Raw genomic sequence first — 26,415 nt, 5'->3', positions numbered from 1 at the left:
TTCCGGTCCGCCGGATTATGAATGACGGCCGACGCGGCTGTTTCCAAGACACTGTGCCTGTTGTTGTTCTCCCGGCCTTTCTGGCAGCCAGTGGTCCGTGGGAGAAGACTCGCAGAAGCTGCCTCGGAAACCTGGCTCGCGCGGGGTGGGTAGGCGCAGGAGGCTTGTGTCGCTGACACGCTCACGCACCCTCCCTGCCTGGCCGCGCCTCTGCGACCAGGTAAAGAGGGCGCTCAGGCCGCCGGCTCCGCAGTCCCCCTGACCCCCCCTGAGTACTCTTGGCATCCGGAGGCGACAGGGCTGACGCTGCGGGATGGGGAGGACGGGGATGGGAAGGGCAAGGGCGTGGAATTAGTGGCCCGATCTTTCTCCAGCCGCTCAGTCTTTTAGACAGTCACAGCTTCTGAGAGAGCTGGTCGAGGGCTCCGGGCCCCTTCTCAGGTTTCCCAGGGCCAGTCCCCGTGGCTTCTTCTGCTGAGGGGGGAATGGAGCAGCTTCTTTTTGCAGGAGTTTGTGGGGTCGTTTGCCGTTTGCTGCTAAGTGTAGTTTTTAAGACCTTTTGGCACCTTTAACTTTTTTTCTCTTTGGCACTTAGTTTTTCATTCCATGCCTTCCTGGTTGGAGAAAGCAGTTGTATGTGAATACTGCTTAACAGTTGCTACAAAGGACTTGCTTTGTTTGGGGCCATTCGTTTCTGTTACACTATCAAAGCAGTGTCGCAGTTCGGTTTTAAACTTCTGCGTAGAAAGTTTGAGTTAAACTTGCATGAACATTGCTTTGGCTTCAGAAGCATTTACTAACACCCGCACTTCCCATCCCAACTCTACCTGGTTTGGGATTAGGTGGCTCGTTTTTTCCCCTTTATTCTTAAGCCCGAGGTCCCATTTCTTGTCATAAATTCTTGAATATCAAGGAAATGCCAGCATTTGATAATATATCTTGTGCTAAATTATTGATTTAATAGAGTAGTACTTTTTCTAAGTTTATCTATAGAAAAAGTATTAGAGAAAATGAAAAAGCTGGCAAGAACTAGTGATGTGGCAATTGTAAACATGGTCATTTAAATATTGTGAAAATAAATTTTGTTATAAATACAACTGAATGATTTGCTGTTTATGTAATAAATCAAACTTTAAGCTATGTGAGTTTTTTTTCCTTAACTCTGGTGGGGAGTATACATTACTAAGAGGATTGCCTTAGGGCATGCATACTCACTACGTGAAATTATGTTTGAGTTATACCTGAAGACATTATTTTACGAGGTCTAACTTTAAAAACAAGTCTGTAATGAGATCGGTGAGATTTGAGAATTATTTTTATCAGCTTTTCTATTACTATTTTTTTACACTTCTATATGTTTTCCTGCTTTAAGCGAAGCTCAGACTTGAACTTCTGTAATATTGGATCCATCAAGTTTAAAAACACCACCACCAACCTGTGTTTACTTTGTAGCTTTGGTATCACTTGTGATTTGAAATAAGAATACTGAGTATCCAGTTAGCCTTTCTAATAGCAACAATTAAGCAGACCTTGAAACTTAAAAATTCTGTAGGCCAGTCAACTAAAACACCTGTAGTATATACAATTCCTTAATATAAGTTGTTTATATCTTCAAATATTCAAAGTAGCCTACTGAATTCTGTTAGGATTAGTACTTAGAATACAAGGATTTAAACCATTTAGATCATAACAAGCATAGATATTGTTTGCTATGGGGATTCAGTAATTTTATTTCAGGCTTGCTGACACTTCTGACATGTTAGCATTTTATGCTGTGATCCCTATTAATTATGAGGTCAGGTTTAGCCGCAAGTATTATGATTCTGTGGCAGCAGATGATTCCCTGATTCACCATAGAGATGACACATTTCTCTTATGGCTAAAGTTGCAGTAAGCTTTTTCTCTCTTAAACAGTTTCTCCCCCCTTTTTGCACAGATAAGAAAACAGCTAATTTTAAATATTGAACTTTGTCCTTTAACACTTAACTATATGCATCCCCACATTACATAATAATAATGAGCACTGAAGCAGCTCAGCTTTTTTTCTTTCCTTATTTAACCTTTACTATCTAAGGTAATTAGCTGCTATCTAACTCTGTAGGGGCAAGCTTTTATATATATAAAATATAGATAGTAAGAAAATAGGGTGAGATTGCAACCAAATTGTGTTATTTTGTGAAATGTATAAAACACAATCTAAGTTCGATTATTCATAATATTGAACATTGGATGTGGTAAGGAATTTAAATGGGTTTAAATTTTAATCTTTCAGAAAAATGTAATTTCATACCTGCAAACTGTTGAACTATTTATTTTGTACAATATAAGCGGGTATTTGCTTAGGGTATCACATATTCTGCCATTTTGTGACTTCCTGTCACAGTAACAAACCAGTTTTTTTCAGTACTTGTGGGGGCGGGGAGTCTTCAATTAGATATGAATCCCTTATCTTTCATGAGAAGTTTGGAAATATAAAGCATAATTTGTGGCTTGCCAGTCAAAATTCGTTTAATAGTGTTAATAGATAAGGAATTTTGAGATAAATTACAAATGAATAATAATAGCTAGTATTTATTTACAGGCTTACTAATGTGATAAGCATTGCTAGGTTCTCACAGCACACTATGGTAAATCTGATATTACTGTCCCCATTTTATAAATGAGGAAGCTAAGGTACAGAAAAGTTCTATATTGCTATTAAATAACAGCACCAGGATTTGAACACAGTCAGCTCCAGAGTCTAGGCTCTTATCCATTATTTTTCTTGGTGTATAAATATTCTACTTGCTAAGTAAGTATATAAAATCTAGTTAGGTTTCTAGTTCTCCTGACTCAATATCTGTATATACAAAAACTATACTTTCTTTACAAGTTTAGATGGATTCAAGTTATACTTTTTCCAATTCCAATCACAGAGGTCACCTTGTTTCTTCATTTCAATTTATACATAGTTGGCTCATTCATCTGGAAGAATTGTGTAAAGAAGAATGAGGCTAATGTACCAAGACTTAAGTTCTCAATAGTATTGTCATTACAATGATTACTAATACTTGTTTATGTACATTCATTCATTTATTTCTTAAACTAAAATTTGAGTACTCTTAAGCATTGGAGATAAGAGGTTGGGTAGTAAGTGCTAAAAAGAAAGAAAGAAAAAAAAAACGGATAAAAGCCTAGGAGGTAATAGGAGTGCTTTTTCAGTTCAGGTTGTCAGGGAAGGCTGCTCCTGAGTTACTATTCAGAGATCTCAGTGAAATGAAAGGGGGAGTAAGCTAGGCATAAGAACAGCAAGTACAAAAAACTCAACTGGGAGCGTTCCTGGCTTCTTCCAAGAACAGCAGGGAGAACTAGCTGGAGAGGAGTGAGCATGAGGGAGCAGAAGTAAGGGAGCAGTTCAGAAAAGGATAGCTAGGGTCATGGTAGCCATAGGCTATAATAGGAAATTTGGATTTTATTTTAACTGTTTTGGGGAGCCATTGGATGGTTGTGAGCCGGGAGTGTGAACTGACTTAAATATGTTTAAAGGATCACCCTGACTATTGGAGAATGGAGAAAAATTGTTAACAGATGTTTGTATTAGTCTCTATAAACTTAGTTTATATGACTTAGGTTAGGTTGATAGTAGTGGAGGTGCTAAGAAGTTGGATTTAGTATATATTTCAAAGGTAGAAATAGTAGCTTTTATGAGAGAAAAAGTTGAGTGAGACTTCAGAATTAAGGGCCTGACCATGTGGGTGAATGATGTTGTCATTTTATCCATAAGGGGACTACTAAGGGAGGGAGAACAGGTTTAGAAAAATGTTCAAGGGAAGATGTCAAGTAGCATTTGGGGTCTGAAGTTCAAGGGAAATGATGTGATTGAGATAAAAATAGGAGTCATAGATTATATTTATACCTGTGGTATTGGAGATCACCTAGAATAGTACTGTTATATTGTGAGTTGTGGCCCATTAATGGGTCATGAAATCAATTTAGTGAGTACTAGCCAGCTTATTTATTTATTTATTTGTTTGTTTATATATTTTAGAGAGATGGAGTGTGCTGGAGCATGAGTACAGGGGAGGGCCAGGCCCCCCCCCCCACAGGGGGAGGGAGGAGGGGCAGAGGGAGAGAGAATCTCAAGCAGACTCCCCACTGAATGGGGATCCCGAGGCAGGGTTCGATCTCATGGATCTCATGACCCATGAGATCATGACCTGAGCCAAAATCAAGAATCAGACCCTTAACCGACTGAGCCACCGAGGCGCCCCCTAACCAGCATTAAAAAAAAGGGGGGAGGGGGAGGAGGAACGGAAGGAAGAAAAGCACAGAATAAAAAATATCAGATATATCCCATGTAGTAGGATATTTCTTCATGATCCTTTGGTTTCAGTTTTATTCGTGATCCTTTTCACTATAATGAATTGCATAATAAAAGTCTTACTGTGTTGCATGATGAAAAGGTTGAATACCAGTAATCAAAGGAGTGAGTGTAATTGAGAACGGGGCAAAGCACTGAGCCACAGATTGCTAAGAGGTTTGTGGAGGATCCAATAAAGGGAATCAGGAAGGAACTACCAAAAAGCTTCATTGTCAGATGATTGCTTTTAGAACAGAGGTTTTTATCAAGGATTACTGAGACAGCACAATTGCATAGAATAATGTAATTTCTGATGAGTTTCACTTTCGTGAAATTGTTGCTGCAATAAAATTGCAATATGCTTCACTTTCTGAAATTTTAAGTTTATAAAATAGTGCTATTTATATGAGAAAAATAGCTATTCCTAAATGTTTTCAGATAAGATTCCTTTATAGATTCAATTAATGCTTTTGTATTGATGGACAGTTCTCATCCATGTAATGGAATTAAAACGTACTTGTAAGGATTGTGAGGATTAGAAGTAATGTATAAAAGTTGTGTGTGTTTAGCACATAGTTGGTGGACAATAAAGTGTATGTGATATTATTAGAATTGTATTTTTTGTTCAGTCATTTAACATTTATTAAGCTCCTGTGAAATTCCAGGCACAGTGATAATTTCTTATTTGATAAACAATATTTTGTTGCATGGTACACTTTTTGGTCTTTATCTATTAGGTAATAGATAACTTAGCTATTTATCCATTATGTAATATTTAGTAGCCCTAGATCCAGACTTGAATTTTGAGCACAAAACTGTCAAAATTTTTTCAGCTTCTGAACAAGTATGCTTATTTTTTTCCTTTTTTAAGATTTATTTATTTTAGAACGAGTGAGAGAGTGCATGCATGTGAGTGGGAGAGGGGCAGAGAGAGATGGAGAGAAACTCAAGCAGATTCCTCACTGAGCTCGGAGCAGACACAAAGCTGGATTTCACAACCCTCAGATCGTGACCTGAACCGAAACCAAGTCAGTCGCTTAACCGAGGCCACCCAGGTGCCCCCAAGGATGCTTATTTTCAGTACATTTATTATGTTTTTTCTTTGTCTGTCTTTACATATCCATATGCATGAAGTGAAATACTAAAATGGTTTTAGATTTTAAAAACCCTGTGAAACTCATTTACCCTTTCATATGTGAAATATTTCAATTTATCAACACCAAGATATATTAATTAGAATGAGAATACAACAATAAAAGGTGTAAATGCCTAAAATGTTAAACCCATGACTACTTCAGTTGTGTTTAAAAATGTGTTTGAAGGGGCACCTGGGTGGCTTAGTTGGTTAAGCACCCAATTTTTTATCTCAGCTCAGATCTTGATCTCAGGCTCATGAGTTCAAGCCCAGTGTGGAACCTACTTTAAAAAATATGTATATCTTTGAAGATTCACAAGTAATGAAACCAGGTTTAAATATTTTCTTTTTATCTCTATATTCCCTCTGCAACATTTCCAAACAAACTGGCATGTCCAGGGAAGAGATGTATATTCCATCAGCTCTGTTCAGCTCCTATGTCTGTGGTTTTATCTGCTGCTTTCTCACTCTGTCTCAGGAGTAGTGGCAGTGTGGCACCTGTCACAGCTGAGCAGATGACACTACTGTGCATGGCAGGAATGTAATATGGAGTAACAGGAGCTGCCCCAGAAACCCTGGAGATCCAGAAGATGATTCTCCAGTACCTATCTTTGTAAAGCACATGACATAAAAATAATAATGTAAGGAACCTCTAGGTAGAAATGGAGAAGAAAAAAAAGAGAAGAGGGTTTTCTTTTGCCTATGATGTCTGCAGACTTAAAGCAAAAACTATGTTCTACTCTCTTGAAAAATTAAACACATGTACAAACCAAAAACATACAATAAATTTGTACAGGTTTGCTAATACTTAATATTTATTTTAGAAATTACATTAGTATTTAATGGGAAGAAATTGCCCAGGGAGAGTCATTTTTTTAACTCCACGATTATTAAGTAACATTTTTAATCTTCCAGGAAAAAACAAAACAAAACAAAAAAACACCAACATCTATATTGGAAAAATAAATTATGTTAAGAATCAACAGTACTTTGCATTTTCTCTCCGGCATCTCATTAATTTTTAGATATCTCCATGGGCAGGTTATTGCTCTTCTATTTTGTTGACATTTAGCATTTATTAAGTGCTCACAGTGACAAAAGTTTATAGAATATGTAAAAGCCTATTGTCAAGGTTCTTATTTTTATATGCCTTGGAAAGTGGCAAATATACATGTACTCTAATTTCTGCGTACCCTAAATCACAAGCTGTAAAATAGCATGACATTGTTTTAGTTTTGTTTTTTTTGAGAGAGTTAGCAGGACTAGTCTCATAGTTACTATTTCCTAGACTGCTGGGCAAATGAGGAAATCTATCACGTTTTCTTTCAAATCTGCTTCTTGAAGCACATAGGGATCTTCTGTATCATATCCCACTATCAGCAGAGGGAGTTAAGAAGATCAGTAAATTATTAGCAATAGATTTACAGGAGGAAACTCTTCAAGGAAATTATTAATTTCCTAGAAAATGTGGTTTCTTTTGCCTGTGAGCTTTAATAAGCACCCTTTAATATTTTGTTTTAAAGTAAATCACGGGTGCAAAAAAAATTAAAAAAAAAAAAGATAAGCTAGGGAGAAAATGGTTTCCATGGGTTAAAAAGTTGTTGCTTCTAAATCACATGAAATAATTTTCCTCTAGATAATCTTTTAAAGAAGTAACAAACCATGGTGCAGATCTGTTATGTTTTTAATAAAAGAAATATAAAACAGTAGTGATTACTTGCATTATCAAGAGGTTCATACTTTACTAACTATATCCTTTTGTTATACTGAATTATAAGCTCTATAACAAAGAAGCTGAGGACCAAGACACTTAAAGATAATTTGACTACTTTGCTTTTGATCCCCCCCCAAAAAAACCTAAGGAATTTAGAATATAAAGGAAATTTAGTATGTTGATGGTTTCCTAAATTTCAGAGTACACTAATATTCCAAATACACTTAAAGAGTTGCAGGTGTACTTTTTAAAGTCTTTTAAAATAATTTTTCCTCTACTGTACAGTCTTCCTAGTACAGGTTTCCATGGTGAATGCTTTTAAAGAGTGCCATCTAGTGTTAACTTTGGAATTGTGATTTATGGATTAGAACCTGGGGAATTTTAGACCCAGGAAATGTAGAAATCAGTTATCATAGTTGACAAAATTATTAAGGAATATGACTTGAAAACACCCATCAGTAATTTGACCTCAAGATTGTGTATGTCTGCATCTTTAAAATAACCAGCATGTGTATTCATGCAGTCATTCAACAAATAATTCTTAATTATGTGTGTGTGTGTGTGTATGTATCAGGCCATGTTTTAGGCAAGGCAGTAAATAAAACAAAATTCTATTCTCATAGAACATTATTTGTGTGTTACCAGTTTGAAGTGTGAAGAAAAACATAGAATAGTGTTTTCAGGGTGGGTAGAGGTGGAGTTTTCAATTTAAATACAGTAGCCAAGGATCATCTCAGCAAGAAGTTGATATTTAAATAAATACCTGAAAGAGGTGAGGGGCTGTTCCAGGCACTGGAAACAAGTGCAAAAGCCCTGAGGTGGGAATGTACCTAGTATTGTAAAGGAATAACAAACCGCTTTGGCTGGAGCAGTGAGTGGTGAGACCAAGGGGATCTTTAGGCCCTTGTAGGAGCTTTGCCTTTTCTCTGAATAGGATGGGAAGATATTTGTTTGAGTAGAGGAGTGACATGATCTTCTTACTCCGTTTTTGACAGGATCACTTTGGATACTATGTTGAGAAGAGACTAGAGTGGGAGGTAGGATGGAAAACAAGATAATTGCTGTAATTCAGAGATAGGTGATGGTGGCTTGGATCACAGTGGGAGCAATGAAGATGGTGTGAAATAAACATTTTAGATATATATTGAAGAGCCAAATAAGTTTTTAATGGATTGGTTATGGAGGTGTGAAAGAAAAGAGTAATTAAGAATGACTCAAGATTTTTGCCCTGAGCAGCTAGAAGGATGAGGCTCCGTTAACTGAAATGGGGAGGATACACGAGGAGCAGGTTTGAGGTGTGGGGGTGAATGGACATGTTAACTTTGAGATATCTTGGTTATCAACATCTAAGTTATGGGGAACTTCAAATATTTTTCTGTTGTGATTTAGCATGCAATAGCTCATCATATCAAAATCCATTTACTTTAGGAGAGTCTGTTTCCCACGAGGGAATGAATATATCCCGCCCCCACCCCCCATGACTGTGTTGTAGAGTAAAAAGAGAAGTAGTAGTGTAGGAGGACAAACATTGCCAAAGCTTCTCCAGACAACTCCTAGTATTCTTGGTTATTTGCTTCTCATTTTATTCATCACTTCTTACCTGTAGTGAGACCCCAATGTACTTGATTTGGGAGGGTTCTATTGCTAAGCACCTGAGGTATGCTTATTTTAAAGGAGCTCGGTGAATATCCCCCCAAGACTAATTAATTGCACCAGGTGGAAATCTTTCTTTTGGAAGCCATTTTTATACAGTCCAGGAACAAATTCTCATGGAATCGTATCTATCACAAATCCTTGCTGATTTCTAGAAAAAGTTTTTAAATAATCGTCTTTTATTTTAGCTTCTAAATTACTATATTCTAAGGCCTGTAACCACTTCAATTTTATGCTGCAGGTGACCCAATGAAAGAAGAAAATGAAAGGCATTAAGAAAAGTCTTACAGAAGAATACCTATACTTGGACTTTTCTCACCAAATAGAAGGATGCATCTTTCCTCTTCATACATCTGTAACTTTGTTTTTGTTGTCATACTGTGACTGCAAAATCTTTAAAGTTTGCTTAGTCCTCACTCGAGCAAGTACAGATATTTCATTAAAAAATGTAGTGCTCCAGGATGTTGAACTACAAATTATTTCAAGACAAGAGCTTCCACCAATAGTCCAGAATTGCTGTTTACCTGCAGTAGTGGAAAAACCAGACAATTTCTGTAGAGCAGGACTTGCTGTCGTACTGAGACACATAATCCAGAAATCATACGAAGCTGACCCTTCCAAGAAGGAAATTTTGGAACTTTTGGGTTTTAAGAAGACTTGCTTGAAAGCCTGTGCTGAAGTAAGTATGATGGCTCTTCTGTTACTTAAAAGCCATAAAGTGATAACACATTCACTTGAACATTTATTTTAACTTTCTGTGGGAGATGAATTAAATCCTGCTTGCTTAAGAAATCTCTAGTCAACAATGAAATAAAGTAGCCCCTCATGTATGCCAATACTTGAGGTGCAGCATTGAAAAATAAGAATTCAAGATTTATTTTGTGAGGTTTGGGGACATTATTTTTAGAGAATGACTTCTTTTTTTATCTTTTGTTTTAATTGAGAACTTTTAAAGGAAATTTTACACATGAATAGGAGCTTAAGTAGCAGTGCTTTGAAAGCCTGACTTTTTTAGGGATGCATGTCCTTCAAAGGCTTTGGGAAGGAAGGATTTATTCAGTAAGAGGATGCAGGAGGATGGCATGTATTCCAGGTATAGGATTGCTAACCTGTTTAGTGTTATCATTTTTAAAGCACTGTAATATGTCCCTTGATATAGCATAAAAACCTAGTCCAGGGATGGCTCAGCTTCAATTGTCAAAACCAGTCTTATTTCCCAATAGAAAGTTTTCTTCAAGCTATGTGGAAAGTAAAGACTCCCTTCATTTCTTCTGTTATTTTGTTTTGCAGGTTAGTCAGTGGACCAGGCTATGCGAGCTCACCATCCCTTTAGCTATTGAGAATTTTCTCAAAGAAGCTTCTGACCAGCACCCAGCTATCCCCGCGGAAATACTACAGTTAGAGAAAAAGCTTAGGGAGCCCGTTAGAGTGCATAATGATGACAAACTCCGTCGGCAGAAGCTGAAGCAACAGAAGGCTGCTGGGGTTGGACCTTCCCTTGCTAAGGAAAAACCAAAGAGCAAGATGCATAGACAAGAAATGTCTGAAGAGTTGGACTCTTCATCCGAGAGCCTGGAACTGAAGGTGGCATTCTCAAAGCTCACAGTCTGTGAAGAACCAGCTACCACCAACAGGGAGCCTTCTCATATCAGAAAAGCAAAAGCCTCTGACCTTCCGCCTCTGGAGCATGTGTTTGCAGAGGGCTTGTACTTCACTTTGGCAGATATCGTGCTCTTGCCCTGTATCCATCATTTTTTGGTAAGGTTTATTAGGAATGGATACATTACTAGAAGTTTCAGTCTATGAAATTGCTTAGGTTTGCATCCCTATTCCACTTCTTACTATCATCATATTCCTAGGCGAGTAATTAATACCCATCTCCATTTTCTTTAAATTTTTTATTGTTATGTTAATCACCATACATTACATCATTAGGTTTTGATGTAGTGTTCCATGATTCATTGTTTGTGCATAACACCCAGTACTCCACGCAGGACGTGCCCTCTTTAATACCCCTCACCAGGCTAACCCATCCCCCCACCCCCTCCCCTCTAGAACCCTCAGTTTGTTTTTCAGAGTCCATTGTCTCTCATGGTTCGTCTCCCCCTCCGATTTCCCCCCCTTCATTCTTCCCCTCCTGCTATCTTCTTTTTTTTTTTCTAGCATATATTGCATTATTTGTTTCAGAGGTACAGATCTGTGATTCAACAGTCTTGCACAATTCACAGTGCTCACCATAGCACATACCCTCCCCAATGTCTATCACCCAGCCACCCCATCCCTCCCACCCCACCCCCACTCCAGCAACCCTCAGTTTGTTTCCTGAGATTAAGAATTCCTCATATCAGTGAGGTCATATGATACATGTCTTTCTCTGGCTTATTTCACTCAGCATAACACCCTCCAGTTCCATCCACATTGTTGCAAATGGTAAGATCTCATTCCTTTTGATGGCTGCATAATATTCCATTGTGTATATATACCACATCTTCTTTATCCATTCATCTGTCGATGGACATCTTGGCTCTTTCCACATTTTGGCTATTGTGGACATTGCTGCTATAAACATCAGGGTGCACATACCCTTTCGGATCCCTACATTTGTATCTTTGGGGTAAATACCCAGTAGTGCAATTGCTGGATCGTATGGTAGCTTTATTTTCAACTTTTTGAGGAACCTCCATACTGTCTTCCAGAGTGGTTGCACCAGCTTGCATTCCCACCAACAGGGTAGGAGGTTCCCCTTTCTCCGCATCCCCGCCAACATCTGTCGTTTCCTGACTTGTTAATTTTAGCCATTCTGACGGGTGTGAGGTGGTATCTCATTGAGGTTTTAGATTTGGATTTCCCTGATGGCGAGCGATGTTGAGCATTTTTTCATGTGTCGGCCATTTGGATGTCTTCTTTGGAAAAATGTTTGTTCATGTCTTCTGCCCATTTCTTGATTGGATTATTTGTTCTTTGGGTGTTGAGTTTGATAAGTTCTTAATAGATTTTGGATACTAGCCCTTTATCTGATATGTCATTTGCAAATATCTTCTCCCATTCTGTCACTTGTCTTTTGGTTTTGTTGACTATTTCTTTTGCTGTGCAAAAGCTTTTTATCTTGATGAAATCCCAGTAGTTCATTTTTGCCCTTGCTTCCCTTGCCTTTGGTGATGTTTCTAGGAAGAAGTTGCTGCGGCTGAGGTCGAAGAGGTTGCTGCCTGTGTTCTCCTTTAGGATTTTGATGGACTCCTGTCTCACACTGAAGTCTTTCAACCATTTTGAGTCCATTTTTGTGTGTGGTGTAAGGAAATGGTCCAGTTTCATTCTTCTGCATGTGGCTGTCCAATTTTCCCAACACCATTTGTTGAAGAGACTGTCTTTTTTCCATTGGACATTCTTTCCTGCTTTGTCAAAGATGAGTTGACCATAGAGTTGAGGGTCCATTTCTGGGCTCTCTATTCTTTTCCATTGATCTATGTGTCTGTTTTTGTGCCAGTACCATAGTGTCTTGATGATGACAGCTTTGTAATAGAGCTGGAAGTCCGGAATTGTGATGCCGCCAGCTTTGCTTTTCTTTTTCAACATTCCTCTGGCTATTCAGGGTCTTTTCTGGTTCCATACAAATTTTAGGATTATTTGTTTCATTTCTTTGAAAAAAGTGGATGGTATTTTGATGGGGATTGCATTGAATGTGTAGATTGCTCTAGGTAGCATTGACATCTTCACAATATTTGTTCTTCCAATCCATAAGCATGGAACGTTTTTCCATTTCTTTGTGTCTTCCTCAATTTCTTTCATGAGTATTTTATAGTTTTCTGAGTATAGATCCTTTGCCTCTTTGGTTAGATTTATTCCTAGGTATCTTATGGTTTGGGGTGCAATTGTAAATGGGATCGACTCCTTAATTTCTCTCTCTTCTGTCTTGCTGTTGGTGTATGAGGAACGCCACTGATTTCTGTGCATTGATTTTATATCCTGCCACTTTGCTAAATTCCTATATGAGTTCTAGCAGTTTTGGGGTGGAGTCTTTTGGGTTTTCCACATAAAGTATCATCATCTGCAAAGAGTGAGAGTTTGACTTCTTTGCCGATTTGGATGCCTTTGATTTCTTTTTGTTGTCTGATTGCTATGGCTAGGACTTCTAATACTATGTTGAATAGCAGTGGTGATAGTGGACATTCCTGCCACGTTCCTGACTTTAGGCGGAAAGCTCTCAGTTTTTCCCCACTGAGAGTGATATTCGCTGATGGTTTTTCATAGATGGCTTTTATGATATTGAGGTATGTACCCTCTATCCCTATACTCTGAAGAGTTTTGATCAAGAAAGGATGCTGTACTTTGTCAAGTGCTTTTTCTGCATCTATGGAGAGGATCATATGATTCTTGTTCTTGCTTTTGTTAATGTATTGTTCACGTTGATTGATTTGCGGATGTTGAACCAACCTTGCAGCCCAGGGATAAATCCCACTTGGTTGTGGTCCTATCTCCATTTTCTTATCTGTAAAAGAGAGATCATAGTACCTATCTCATACGATCAGTGTGAAGAAGAAATGACAATCTGTGTGAAGTGTGTGGCATGTAGTAAGCTCTCAATAAATCTTAGTCATTATTACAACTTTTAATTTTGAGTCACTAAAATTTTGGCAATTGTTATTATTAATTTCAAATTGCTCTTGCAATTACCTTCAAATATTAGAGGTTCCAGTATTTAACACTAAAAAAGTCTTGCCAACTATATTTTATAATTAAGTAGTTGCTTAAAATACTAATTATATTATGTTAGGCATTATTAAATCGGAAATATTTTATCATTGTGTCTGTGTATCTCTGTCCCTTATAAGATTACATTCAGTTGCTGGCTATGCTATTCAGTGTCGCGGGAGAATATAAATGGAAAGTTTTCTTCCTTGGTATGCGTGTGTGTGTGTATTCTTTTTCCTCTCTGTGGAGGAAAAAAGAACAAGGTAAAAATAATATTATCCTGAACATGGAAAACTGTAGCTCTCTGCAGCTTTCCAATTGGTTTTCAAGAGCTGCATTGTTCTTGCTTTGAAGCATTTCACCCTTTCTCCTAAAAAGGAATCAGATACAGATTTCATTCTCATATATCACCAACACTTCAGGTATCTCTACAGACAAATGAGAAATGATTTCTAATGAAAATCTATTTGGAGGCCAGTGCTTATAAGAAGTTAGGTGGTATTAATTAATTGGCATTTTCTTAACATTTCTAAAATAACTTCGGAATTAAAGGACGTGAAAAAGAGATTTGGGAATTGTTTAGATGTTGATTAGTATTTTAAATGTCATATGTATTCAGAGTATCCACAGAGCTGGGTGGGGAGAAAACATCAACTTTTTTTTTTCTAGTCAAATGATTTCTAAATTCTCTTACCCCTGACCTTCCCCTTTATTACCAACTTCAGTCATTAGAGCAGTTATTTGATACATATTATGAAATACTGTTGGTGTTCGTGGCTTCTTGGTCTTCTTGGATAACTGTGTTTGTTTTTAATTTTGTAAGAATTGAATCAAAGCGGCACATCCACTAATTGATTCATTTGAGAAACTTACTGAAAGCCTACTGTGTATATAGCAGTTACTGTTGTAGGCACTGGAAATAGAGTGATGAACAAAACAGATAAAGTCCCAACCCTCACGGAGTTAATACTCTAGTAGGGGAAGATAGAAATGAACAAGTAAACAAATAAATAATATATATTTAAATAGTAGCAAGTGGTACAAAGAAAGTAAAACTGATAGAGAAGATGAGTATCTGCTTTCAAATGCAACAAAACGAATATAAAATTGGATTTACCTGTATGAAGTTGATTCTCGATAATTATCCAAACATACATTTTCAGCTAGTTTGCCTTTGATTTTAGCTTAATTTAAATACTATTTACCTAATTAGGATCAATTGAGGCTGAAGTATTTTTAATTGAGAGGGATTTTTTTCCCCCTCTTCAATCAGGTAGGACATCTACTAACTGCTACTACATAAATTTACATGATACTACTGAAGAGCTTTGTGCTTAGTTTAAAATAGGGGAAAACATGTATACTCAGCCTTTATTATTACACATATTCTATGATTAAATTTTTCTCTTCTGACATTTATATGTAAACTAATTCTCACAATATTTTCGTTTGCATTTTTCTTGAATCTGGACATTTTCTTTCAGGAATTAATCTTTCTTTGCCAAAGAAAGATACTGTTGATACTGTTTGTTATGTTTATTTTGCTCCTTTAAGTCATCTTGGGTTATGAAGCAGTTGTTTGAGTTCAGGTAGTGGATATGATGCAGAGCATTTGTGCTTGCGTTAATACACATTGAGGTGACGGAGGGTGGGTCCAAATGGTCAGACTCAGGATCAAGTTCATGATCAGAAATGAGAGTCAAGTTACTAGGTTTGGATCAGAAACAGAGCCGAACCTAAAGCAAGGATATTTGGCCATAGGAATAAGGCCAACAATATGAAAGAGCAGTCAGTTTTGCTAAGTCAAGGTTTGGAATACCAGAGGTCAAACTTAGAAGAGCTAGGGAAAAAACACAGTTCTGCTAAGCAGAAAAAAGCCAAAGATGCAAAACAGTAGAACGGCCAAGGTGCTGTGTCTGAACTTGCGCCATGCTTTTCTTCCTTTTCAGTGGATATTAATTTGCAAAGTTAACCCAATAGCCCAGCACTTCGTTATGGAAGGTGCCTGACAAAACCCTCTCTTCTGGAAATTTTAGGAATAAACTTTAAAAAGAATAGATTAAAATGCACACCTCTTATGATTTCCGTTTTTTAAATCATTTGCTAGCATCTTCTAGTAGTTATAGCAAGCATATGGGAGAAATAGCAATGAATAGCTATACTCTGGCAAAATCCTGATGTTCTCTGATACCAGGAAATTGTATAGTTATTTTTTTTTAATTTTTTTATTGTTATGTTTGTATAGTTATTTTTAAGTTACTATTAGTTATTTTTAAGTTACTATTAGTATACTTTGATAGGACTATTTAAAAGATTATTCTACTCCCATAAGACAAAATTTGCCATTTTATAAAATATTTTTGTTATTTGAATACTTAGGATTTAACTTTTTACATGTTAACTTCCAATGCTCTGAGTTGAGTTTTTAAAAAGTATGACACATTTATTGCTTGAGTAAAATTATTGTAGAAATTGATTTTTAAGCAAAAGTACCTATGTTAAATGTCTCTTTCACTTGTCCCTATTGTCATAAAATTAGGAATAAAATGGGAATCTGACTACTGGCTGGCATATTGCAAAAACTATGGATGCCACATATTTAGTGGTTAATTTGTATATTCCATATCTCCTCCTCTGCATTAGGTCCTCAAGAGTTTTCAGTTTTAACCCACCAGTTCTAATCTATAAGTAAAAAATGCAGAATTGGGATTATACTTCCAATTAGATAGTTGACTGCTTACACTGCCCCCCTAAACATTTGTTAGTTATGACATATTTTCAAAAGAGTAAACATGACTAAGGAAGTGACATAAAGTAAGTACAAAACATTTTATATGATAAATGATTGGAAGGTGATGCAGAGGAGGAGATATGTTGGATAAATGTAACATCTTGCTTCTCTCCAGGCAAGTTTTGCTGGCCCTTATTACAATTAACTACAAAACCATTAGGGTTTCATTTTATGCTCTTGGTAGCAGCAGTTTTTTATCATTATTTAAGAATAATCTTATTTTCTTGTCTTTAAGAAACCGTGATATTTATAATGGTTTTGATCTTATCAGGCAGGTAACTTTTTTAAAAATCATTTCTTAGGAACAAATATAATTTTCATCTCATACATTTTTCTTAGCCATTTCCTTAAATATATCTTCTTGAGTGTAATGAATGTGGTTCAGTACCTCCTGAGCTTTCTGGATATTAGCAGAGCAGCCTGGCATGTTGATTAAATGGGATGACCTGCCATACAGTGTAAAACTCCTCGATTTCTCTTAAACGTGAATTATTGTTACTTAATCAGAACTTATTTTCCAATGGAAGGAAAGATGCCATATGCATTTAACAAGAATAAATCACTACCAAGGAGAGGAAAGGAAAGGTGAAGAAATTAGAACATTTCTTATTTGATTAATTTATCACAACTTAAACTCAGTTCCCTTAGCACATAAGCTATTTTCAGGCAATTAAGAATTTTGGCAAGGGGGAACCTGGGTGGCTCAGTCCATTAAGTGTGGAGACTGCTTAAGACTCTCTCTCTGTCTCAGAAAAAAGAAAAAAAAAAGAATTTTGGTGAGAATTATAAACTGTTTGGTTCCCAGAGTGACATTTAGACAGTATATTTCAAACTCTTTTACTTTAACTCACAGTAAATAATGCATTTTACAGGTGATTGAGCATACTTATACAAATATATATCTTGTATACATTAAATATACTTGCAACCCACCTTACTACATGCTGTGTACTCTGATATTTTCCATTTTATGCCATTTTAAAAACTATGTTGATTTCACAACTTTTCCACAGGTCATAAACAGCTGTTTGAAAAACATTAATTGAGGAGATTCTTCTTTGAAGCTTTTAATAAATAGTTTCTTGATCATTTGTTCACTCACCAGAATATTATTTGCAAGGCAGTGTTTTAAGTGCTTGCTGTATACAAAGAGTTAGACATAAACCTTGCTTTTACAAGCAATTACTAGTGCTTATTTAAAGTCCAGTTAAAATAGACTGAAATACACATGCATGTGAATTTTTCATAATTTTCTGTCCTTTCTGGCTTCTGCTTTGGTACTGATTATTGCTAGATATATTTGTCAAGATTTTCTTGATTTGACCTTTTTATTTATCTATTTGTTCATAATCACCAGTCATAATCTGTTGGTGACATTATTACTGTTTCTATGGAAACAACATTCAGTGCCTCAAAAAGAAGCAAGAGCATTCTAATTTTTAAAGAAATTGAAGTTTGGTGGTGATAGTACGGAGAAGGCATCTGGCCAAGAGAAAACAAGAAGATAATTTAAATCAGGAGTAATGGTTTCACATTTTCTAATTTGAATAAAAGCCTTACTTTAACTGCTGTTATAAAAAATTCTAACTGATGCTAGTTATCTTTTCACTTCTAAATATCTATAATTGTATCTTTTATCTTTTTACTATTTTACTTCAGTGAAATCTCCCCCTACCCCATCAAATCTTTTTTAAAAATATGGTTCTGAGGGTGTTTCTTACATTACTTTTAGGTTATACTGATTTGATTCTGTTTTACAGTTCATACATTCAGGGGAAGAAGGCTTCACTAAAGAAAAAAAGGAACTTTAGATCATTCTTAAGAGTACAGCGTCTCCATTTCTCTCATTCCCTCACTTCCTCAGTGAGTGTATAACTTCCATTGAGATTCCTCAAAATATACCAGTGACTGTAGACTTAATGGAGATATCAAATTCTAATCATTTAAAAAATACCACATACACTTCAACTTATTTTAATTCTCTCCCCATTAACCACTTAAATTCATGTTCATAAATAAGTACGTATTAAGTATTTTAGGTTTTTGATTAAGCAGTGTCCATTTACTCTCTATGTTCAGTGTGTTGAGAACTTATAAAATATAATGAGGGTTGGGGACAGAGGAATGTGTTCTTGCCCATGAATTATAGATGAAGGGGTTTCTAGATTTGAAGGAAGTTGACTAAGGAAGAGTTTTTAGAGAGGCATACAAATATGCTACCAATGAAAGATGATAGAAACTGGAATATACGATATAAAATTTCCCCAAATGATTTTCAGTTGTAGCATTTATAGACATTCCAAATGTTGCCATGTTATTTCTATTGATTATCTTAGAATAATTTTTTGTCCTTTTTCTGCTAAGTATTGGTCTTTTCCATTATATATATTTTTTGGCTTATAGGATAGTCAGTATGTGCATACATTCTTAGTTTGTGTGTATATAATATTTATTATTATCCTTCAAGTAATTCACAAATACCTTTTGGGCCTCTTATTATTGCTAAGACATTTGTCCTTTGTCAGTCCTATTTAAATAGTATGTTTTGATTTTAAAAATATCTTTAAAAAATAGACAATTGTTTAGAGTAATTCCAGGTTTATAGTAAAATTGAGCAGAAAGTACAGAAAGTTCCCAGATACCCTCTGTCCCTGCACACACAGTCTCCTCTACCATCAACATCCTGCACTAGACTGGTGCATTTATTACAACTGATGAACCTACATTAACAAATTACTACAACCCAAACCATATTTTATGTTAGGGTTAACCCTTTGGGTTGTACATTTTGAGTTTTGACAAACGTATGATATGCATCCATCATTATTGTATCATACAGAATAGTTTTACTTCCCTAAAAATCCGTGCTCCACCTATTCATCCCTCTGTCCTAACCCCTGACAACCATTGATCCTTTTCTTGTCTTCATAGTTTTACCTTTTCCTGAATGTCATATATTTGGAATTACACAGTATATAGCCCCTCAGATTGGCTTCTTTCACTTAGTATGCTCTTAATGTTCCTCTGTGTCTTTTCATGGCTTGATGAGTTCATTTCTTTTTAGTGCTGGATAATATTTTATTGTTTGGATGCTATTTGTCCATTCACCTATTGAAGAACATCTTGGTCGCTTCCAAGTTTGGACAATTATGAATAAAAGTGCTATAAACATCCATGTGCAGGTTTTTACATGGACATAAGTTTTCAACTCATTTGGAGTGCAATTGCCGGATCATACTGTGAGAATTGTTTAGCTTTGTAAGTAATCGCCAAACTGTCTTTCAAAGTGGGTATCCCATTCTGCATTCCCACCAGCAATGAATGGGAGTTCCTGTTGCTCCACATCCTTACCAGCTTTTGCTGTTGTCAGGGTTTTGCCTTTTCACCCTTCTAATAGGTGTGTAGTGGTGTCTCCTTCTTTTAACTTGCAATTCTCTAATGATATACGGTGATGAATGTTTTTTCATATATTTATTTGCCATCTATGTAACTTCTTTGTCATATATATGACTGCCAACTATGTAATTCTGAGGTGTCCAGATCTTTTGCCCATCTTTTTAATTGGTTGTTTTCTTGTTGTTGAGTTGCCCCAATTTATACATTGTGAAATGAATACTAAAAATATAGAAAACTTGACTAAAGAAGATACTTGAATGGCAAATAAGTACATGATGCTTACCATCATTAACCACAGGGAAATGCAAATTTGAAATCACAATGAGATACTACCACACATCCACTAGAATAGTTCAAGTAAAAAAGACTGACAATACCAGTCATTGGCAAGATTTGGAGAAATTGGGACATTTTCTAGTGGGGATATAAAATGGTACAGCCATCAGGGAGAGGAGTTAGGCAGTTTCTTTAAAACTTAAGCATACAGTTTCCATACAACCTAGCAACTTGGCTCCTAGTATCTACTCCTAAGAAATGAAAAACATTCAAACAAACACTGGTGCATGAGTTCGTATAGCAACGTTATTCATAATTATCAAAAACTGGAAACAATGCAAATGTCCGTCAACTAGCAAATGGATAAACAAAATATATTATGCCTCACAATGATTACTACTTACAATGAAAAGAAACAAACTACTCATAAATGCAACTACATGATGAACCTCAGAAACTTAATGCTAAGTTAAAAAGACACATTTTATGATTCCACTTATCTGAAATACGAGAAAAGGCAAATTATAAACATGGAAAGCAGATCAGTGGCTGCTTGCAATGAACTGGGGAAGCAGAGATTGACTGTAGGTGATCACAACAGAAACTTTTGGTGTGATATAAGTGTTCTAATACTGGATTGTGGTGGTAGTTACACAACTGTATAAATTTGCTAAAACTCATTGTTTGAACTGTATACTTAAAATGTGTGAATTTTATGATATGTAAAGGTACCTCGACAGCTATTATAAACAAAAAATGTGTAATAGTATGTTTTGTTCTCTGCATGCCTAGGTAATTATCTGCAAGAAACTTTCTGAAAAGCTGATGGAATTTCCACTGCTGGCTGCTTGGTACCAGAGGATTCAGGAAGTGCCAAGAGTAAAAACAGCAGCTTCTCAGTGTGGGATCCAGTTTCTCCATTTACCAGAGTTGCTGACCACCTCAAATGAACAAGATTCAAACTTAAGTGAGGTTCCAGGTGTAGAGGAGCAAAATGATGCTTCATTTATAGGAGGACCAAGACCCACTATGACCAAGTTAATGGTACTTAAAATGTTTTTCTTAAAATTTTCTTTGAAAAATTCCACGTGATAATGTTGCTGAGCATTCTACCCCAACTTGCAATCATTTATTCACATTACTTTTGTTTTAAATTTTATTTGTAACTATTTTATATCACCCTTACCCAGTTAATATTTCTATGTCTTTTGCATATAAATGAAGATATAGTAAATTGAAGATTTTTATTAGTATGTGTCTTTGGAGCCAAGTAAGTCAGAATATATATTTTTTAAAAATATTTTTCTCAAAACTTTTTTTTTTTAATATTCAAGACATTGGCCAAGGTCATATCACATCTGGTCAAATGTATTGTTTTAACCTGACATTTTTCTGTTGCAAGGTTTTGCTCTCAGTTTTTAAATTTTGAGATGATTTGAAGTTAAAGAATATGAAAATGAATATCTCAATTTACTTTCCAAGGTTTTGTCTAAATTTAAGATGTTTTAGTTCTTTGAATTTTGTTTTTACTTTTTCATTTTAATGCCTTTTTATAAAACAGATATTTCTTTTTTTCTCTTTGCAGCAAAATTTGTTTCTAATAGTACTTATTGTAGAAATTTTCCCAATAGGCTTTATTTTCTCTATCATTCTAAACAATTTACAAAAATGTTTTGCTTTTAACTTCAACTATTTGAAGATTTATTTGAATAGAGGAAAAATCAGGAAGTAATTTGAGCTATTCATCTGAGTCGTACTGGAAAGATATTCATTATATTTCCCCACTTGGGTTAGGAAGCATTTGAGTTTTTTGGTTAACAGAAAGTTTGCTGAATTAGAAAAGCACAAGATTTTAGTAGTGACATCAGCCCCTTATCTCATCAGTTAGGCTTTGTTAACCTAGTGATGAAACAATGAAATAGGATTTTATAGTTGATTTTAGAAGGTATCAAGGCATGTCCAAAGTTTGATGTGTCTTGATCAGATGACTATACTGTGCAGGGATCTCAGTTTTACCTCTTGAGTTTTTTAAAATAAATAATCATCAATAATTTGCTTTGCATTAAAATACTAATTTTCAAAATTTCAACAAACCAAAAATCTGCTTTTAATTCATACTTACACAGTCTTAAAGAAAATTGGTAATTCAGATTTTTCTACCTATGTTTTTCTAGCAATAAAATGACATTAGGAAAAACATTTGTATTTTTTCCTATTCTGTATTTCCTATTCCTGTATTCTGTATTTTATGCATATTAAAAATATCTATAAACAATGAGAAATAAATAACAAATTTAAATTCAGGAAAAGTTAACAAACAATTGTAAAAAATAAGCTGTCTTATAATAACATAAAAAATAAAAAGGAAAAAAAAATAAAAAGGAATCCTGAATTTTTAATTTATAGGGGATGTGTTAGTTCAGGTCCCCCAAGCAGACAAAGATGGGTTAGATGTGCAAGAGTTCTACTGAGGGAAATCTGTGAGGTAAAGTGGGGAGGGAGACGGGGGAGGCTGGGAGAGCCTTCAGTCTATGATGCAGGTTTGACCCTTGTGCATGAGACAGGGAAGGAAGGACAATTGGGTTAGAAAAGCTTTAGACTTCACTGCAGGTCTAAGAAAGTTTTGGCAAGCCAGTGGAGAATCCTTGAACCCAAATCATCTGTCAGAGAGTTCCATGTTTCTCAGGAATAGGCCTGCCATGTTATCTCAGGCACTCTCAGGCATTGGCTTGGGAGCAGCCCATGGTAAGACTAGTAGGGACCAGGTGACTGGGATTCTAGTCCCAAAGTTGAGGCTAAGCTAACATTGTGACCTTTAGTATATTGTTTAACCAAAGGATCTTAACTTCTCCATTTATAAATTAGGAGAGTATAGTAGATATTCTGTAGGATTCTTTTCTGATTTCAAATCTTATGGTTATATAAAAAATGACTGGGACATTACATCGACAAAAAAAAAGGCTCAAATCTGAAAATAAGTTAAAATTTCTATTTCATTTAATTCTAACTTGAAAGTATATATTAGATACAATAAATGTTCCTTTTTAGCAGGACATTGTTTTTGCTACTTACTAGTGAATTATTGACATATGTTTTGAAAACTAGTAAATATTATATCAAAATAATAAATTATGTGAATGTATGACAGTAACTATTAATTTTTGTGTAGTCACAGTATTTTGTGCCAATTAGTTAAGGACAAACGAAATTGGTGCCAAGTGGAAGTATAAAATAGTAAAGTATTTCTTACGAACACTCACATCTCACTTTTTTTTCCCCTTTTGTTTTCTTTGGCATATTCTTGCCTCCAAAATTTCCCTTATTCTCCAAAGGTTTTAAATTTATTTATTCAGTCAGTTAGTCCAAAAAGTGTATATGTTTAGTCATTGTTTTGAATGTGGGATATGTGAAGAACAAATTGGACTGCCTTCATGAGCCTTATATTCTGGTGGGGGAGGTAAATAAAAAACACAAATGTGTTAACACAATAGGTAATGATAAGTGCCACAAAAAAGTAATGTGGGATAAGGGGGTGGAGGTTATGTGAGTTGGAATCCTTTTTAGATAGAGCGGTCAGGGAGGTTTATCTGACCAGGTGAAGACATTGAGCAAATGACCTGAATGAACTGAAGATTTGGAGGAAGTGTTCTAGGCAGAGGGTCCAGCGAGTGAATAGACCCTGAGCAAGTCTATAGGGGCAGAAGGTAGATTAGTAGTTACCTAAGGCAAGGAGCTGAGGGGGGGAAATAGAGAGTATCTACTAATGGATATGGGACTTCTTTTTGAGATGATGAAAATATTCTCAAATTAGTGTTGATTATGGCGCAACTGTGAATATTATAAAAAACATTGAATTGTATGCTTTAAACGTAATGGTGTGTGAGTGACATTTCATATAGTATTTTTGAAGAGACCCTAAGGTGGGATTAAATTTGGTGAAATGAGGGAGAGCAAGTTTAGTATGGCTAGTCTAGAATAAGGGGGAAGATGTTTATTTTTCTGGAAGTGCTGGAAGTTTCTGGAGTAAGTGCTCTAGACCTCTAGACATGAAGATGTCTCTACCTCAACAAAGAATCTTCATAGTATTTCCTTTGGAACCAGAATTCAGTTAGTTTTCATAATTTAAAGCTAGTTTTCATAATTTCATAATTCATAAAACTAGCTGAACCAGAATTCAGCTAGTTTTCATAATTTCATAATTTCATGAACTAATTGATTCAAATTAGTGATAGATTCTCAGAGATTTTTCTTTTGAATATGATATTTCTAAAGATAAAACCCTGGACCCTGGATATCTATCCTGTGGACTATGTACTCAGAAAGTGATTGCAAGGGGTCTGAAAATCCATATTTATGCCACACAACTGTCTGCAGATCAAATAAATAAATGTGTAACTTTTGACATGGGGAAGGAGCCTGAGAATTTTTTTATATATTGAAAAGTGGTCCTCAGTTTTGAAAATGTTGGGAACCATTTGGTTACAACAGAGGAATCCTTTTTTAGAGGCATTACAAGCCTTTGTGGTATGGATGATGTTTTGGGGGTGTTATGTTGAAGTGGGGCTTTTTGTCCTGTAAATATAACTCGTAGGCTGTGTAGCTATTTTCATATATGTAAAGACAGATTTTGATGGATATGCAGAATCAGTTTTTCTTTTTTTATCCCTGTGTGGAATGTTTTTGATAAAATTTTTATCTTCAGGTGACTTTTCTTTTTGACATCCAATTGATTTCTAAGTATAAGAATATTTATTTCTATGTAGTTTTAGGCAATAATTTAAAAACAGCATTTTTTTGTTATCTCGGTATAAAAAAAGGAAAGTAACTGTTCTATCAAAAAACACATTGTATTTCTTATGTAACTAAATATTTTGAGGAATATCTAATGATCATTACTATTTATGCTCCTTCTTGACACTATAGAAAAGAAAATTTGCCATATAATACCTAGATATCTTTTTTTTGTTGTTTGATTTTTTCCCTGAAGGGAGCACTCTTTCAAATACATCAACTACATGACTAGCCCAAGGCCACATAGCAAGTTGGTCTCTGGGGACAATCTTCTCATCTGTGGAAGGGCACTTCTGTGAGACAAATTCACTGACTCCAAAACCTGTATGAGTTTATGACTGAAAATGGATTCCTCAAACTGAAGATTGTGTGGTCCCATCCAAACACTTACTTCATTCTGTTTTACAGGTTGTGAGTGATTTCAGCTTTTAAACAATTACCTAACAATTGTCCTAATGAGAATAAATTTGCATTGGTACCAAAAAAAAAAAAAAAAAAAGAAAACAAAAGAGAAATTTGGCCTTCTAAACCATAACAGGATTTTATTAATTCATTAATTTGGAAAGAGTCTATTTCCTATTTCCTATTTCTAGGAAAAAGGCATTGAAGTGATGTTTTCTCCCCACCCTTGCCCTACTTGGACTCTTGATTGGAATAGTCTTCCTGCAGCAGTGAGCCCAAAGGAAGGTGAGTTGTTTTTTTTTTCCTTTTTTTTCCTCCTTTAAGTTTTAATCATAATCTAGATACCCTCTTCAGATCCATCTTTCAATTCTCTAATTCTCTCTTTGGCTTTATCTAATATTTTGATTGTACTATCCATTGAGTTTTCTTTCCCCTCCCCAATTATTTCTTTTTTTAAAAGTTTTTATTTTAATTCCAGCTGGTTATACAGTGTTATATTACAATATAGTAATTCAACACTTCCATTCATCACCCTGTGCTCATCACTACAAGTGTAGTCCTTAATTCCCATCACCTATTTAACCCATCCCCCAACCCACCTCCCCTCTGGTAACCATCAGTTCTCTATAATTAAGAATCTATTTCTTGATTTGTCTCTCTCTCTTTCTCTCATTTTTTCCCTTTTGCATGTTTGTTTTGTTTCTTAAATTTCCCATATGAGTGAAGTTTTCCTTTTATTTTTATTATAAAAATTTCACATATACACATATACACATTGCTCAGATTCAACATTTCTTACATTTTCCTACATTTGCTTATTCCTTTTGCTTTCTTTTGAAGTATTTTGAAGGAAATTCCAGATAACATGCCATACTATAGTACATACATCTAAGAAATACAGCCATTCTAAATAATTGCCATGTCATTAGCACACCTAATAAAAATTAACAAAAATTCTTTGATCCTTTAATAACCAGTACATAATCGTTTTCCCCTAATTGTTTAAAGTATTGTTTGAAAAAAATATTTTTATAGTTAGGTTTTTAGTTATATAATTATATCTTTCATTGCTAGAAACTATATTTTGGTTGTTTGTTTTTATAATGACCTTTTCCTTGCTCGTGTTTCAATTTCTTCTTTTCATAATTTTTTTAAGCATAGTTATTTTATATTCTGTGTCTGTTATATGATAGCTGATGTCCACAGAGATCTAATTTTGGTGTTTTTTT

General features: G+C 35.3%; 1 protein-coding gene across 2 annotated transcripts in view; it reads left to right on the top strand.

The window, feature by feature from the left end:
• Positions 1-18: 18 nt before the first annotated feature.
• GSTCD (glutathione S-transferase C-terminal domain containing) overlaps positions 19-26,415 on the top strand; it is a 132,303-nt gene continuing 105,906 nt past the window's right edge. Inside the window, exons 1-5 of one of the 2 annotated variants that reach the window (XM_028121351.2) lie at positions 19-145; positions 9,083-9,520; positions 10,132-10,599; positions 20,786-21,037; positions 25,378-25,471. In XM_028121351.2, the coding sequence (XP_027977152.1) occupies positions 9,104-9,520; positions 10,132-10,599; positions 20,786-21,037; positions 25,378-25,471 (1,231 nt within the window). In that variant the 5' untranslated portion in view covers positions 19-145; positions 9,083-9,103. Of the gene's footprint in view, positions 221-9,082; positions 9,521-10,131; positions 10,600-20,785; positions 21,038-25,377; positions 25,472-26,415 lie in introns of both variants that reach the window. The other variant, XM_028121350.2, reaches the window with a different exon arrangement.

This window comes from Eumetopias jubatus, unplaced genomic scaffold (genome assembly GCF_037043125.1).
Source record: "Eumetopias jubatus isolate StellerSeaLion01/CBP00866 unplaced genomic scaffold, mEumJub1_p1.0 scaffold_2, whole genome shotgun sequence".
Taxonomy (NCBI): domain Eukaryota; kingdom Metazoa; phylum Chordata; class Mammalia; order Carnivora; family Otariidae; genus Eumetopias; species Eumetopias jubatus.
The sequence above is the reverse complement of the archived record's forward strand: the minus strand, read 5'-3'. Positions and strand labels throughout refer to the sequence as shown.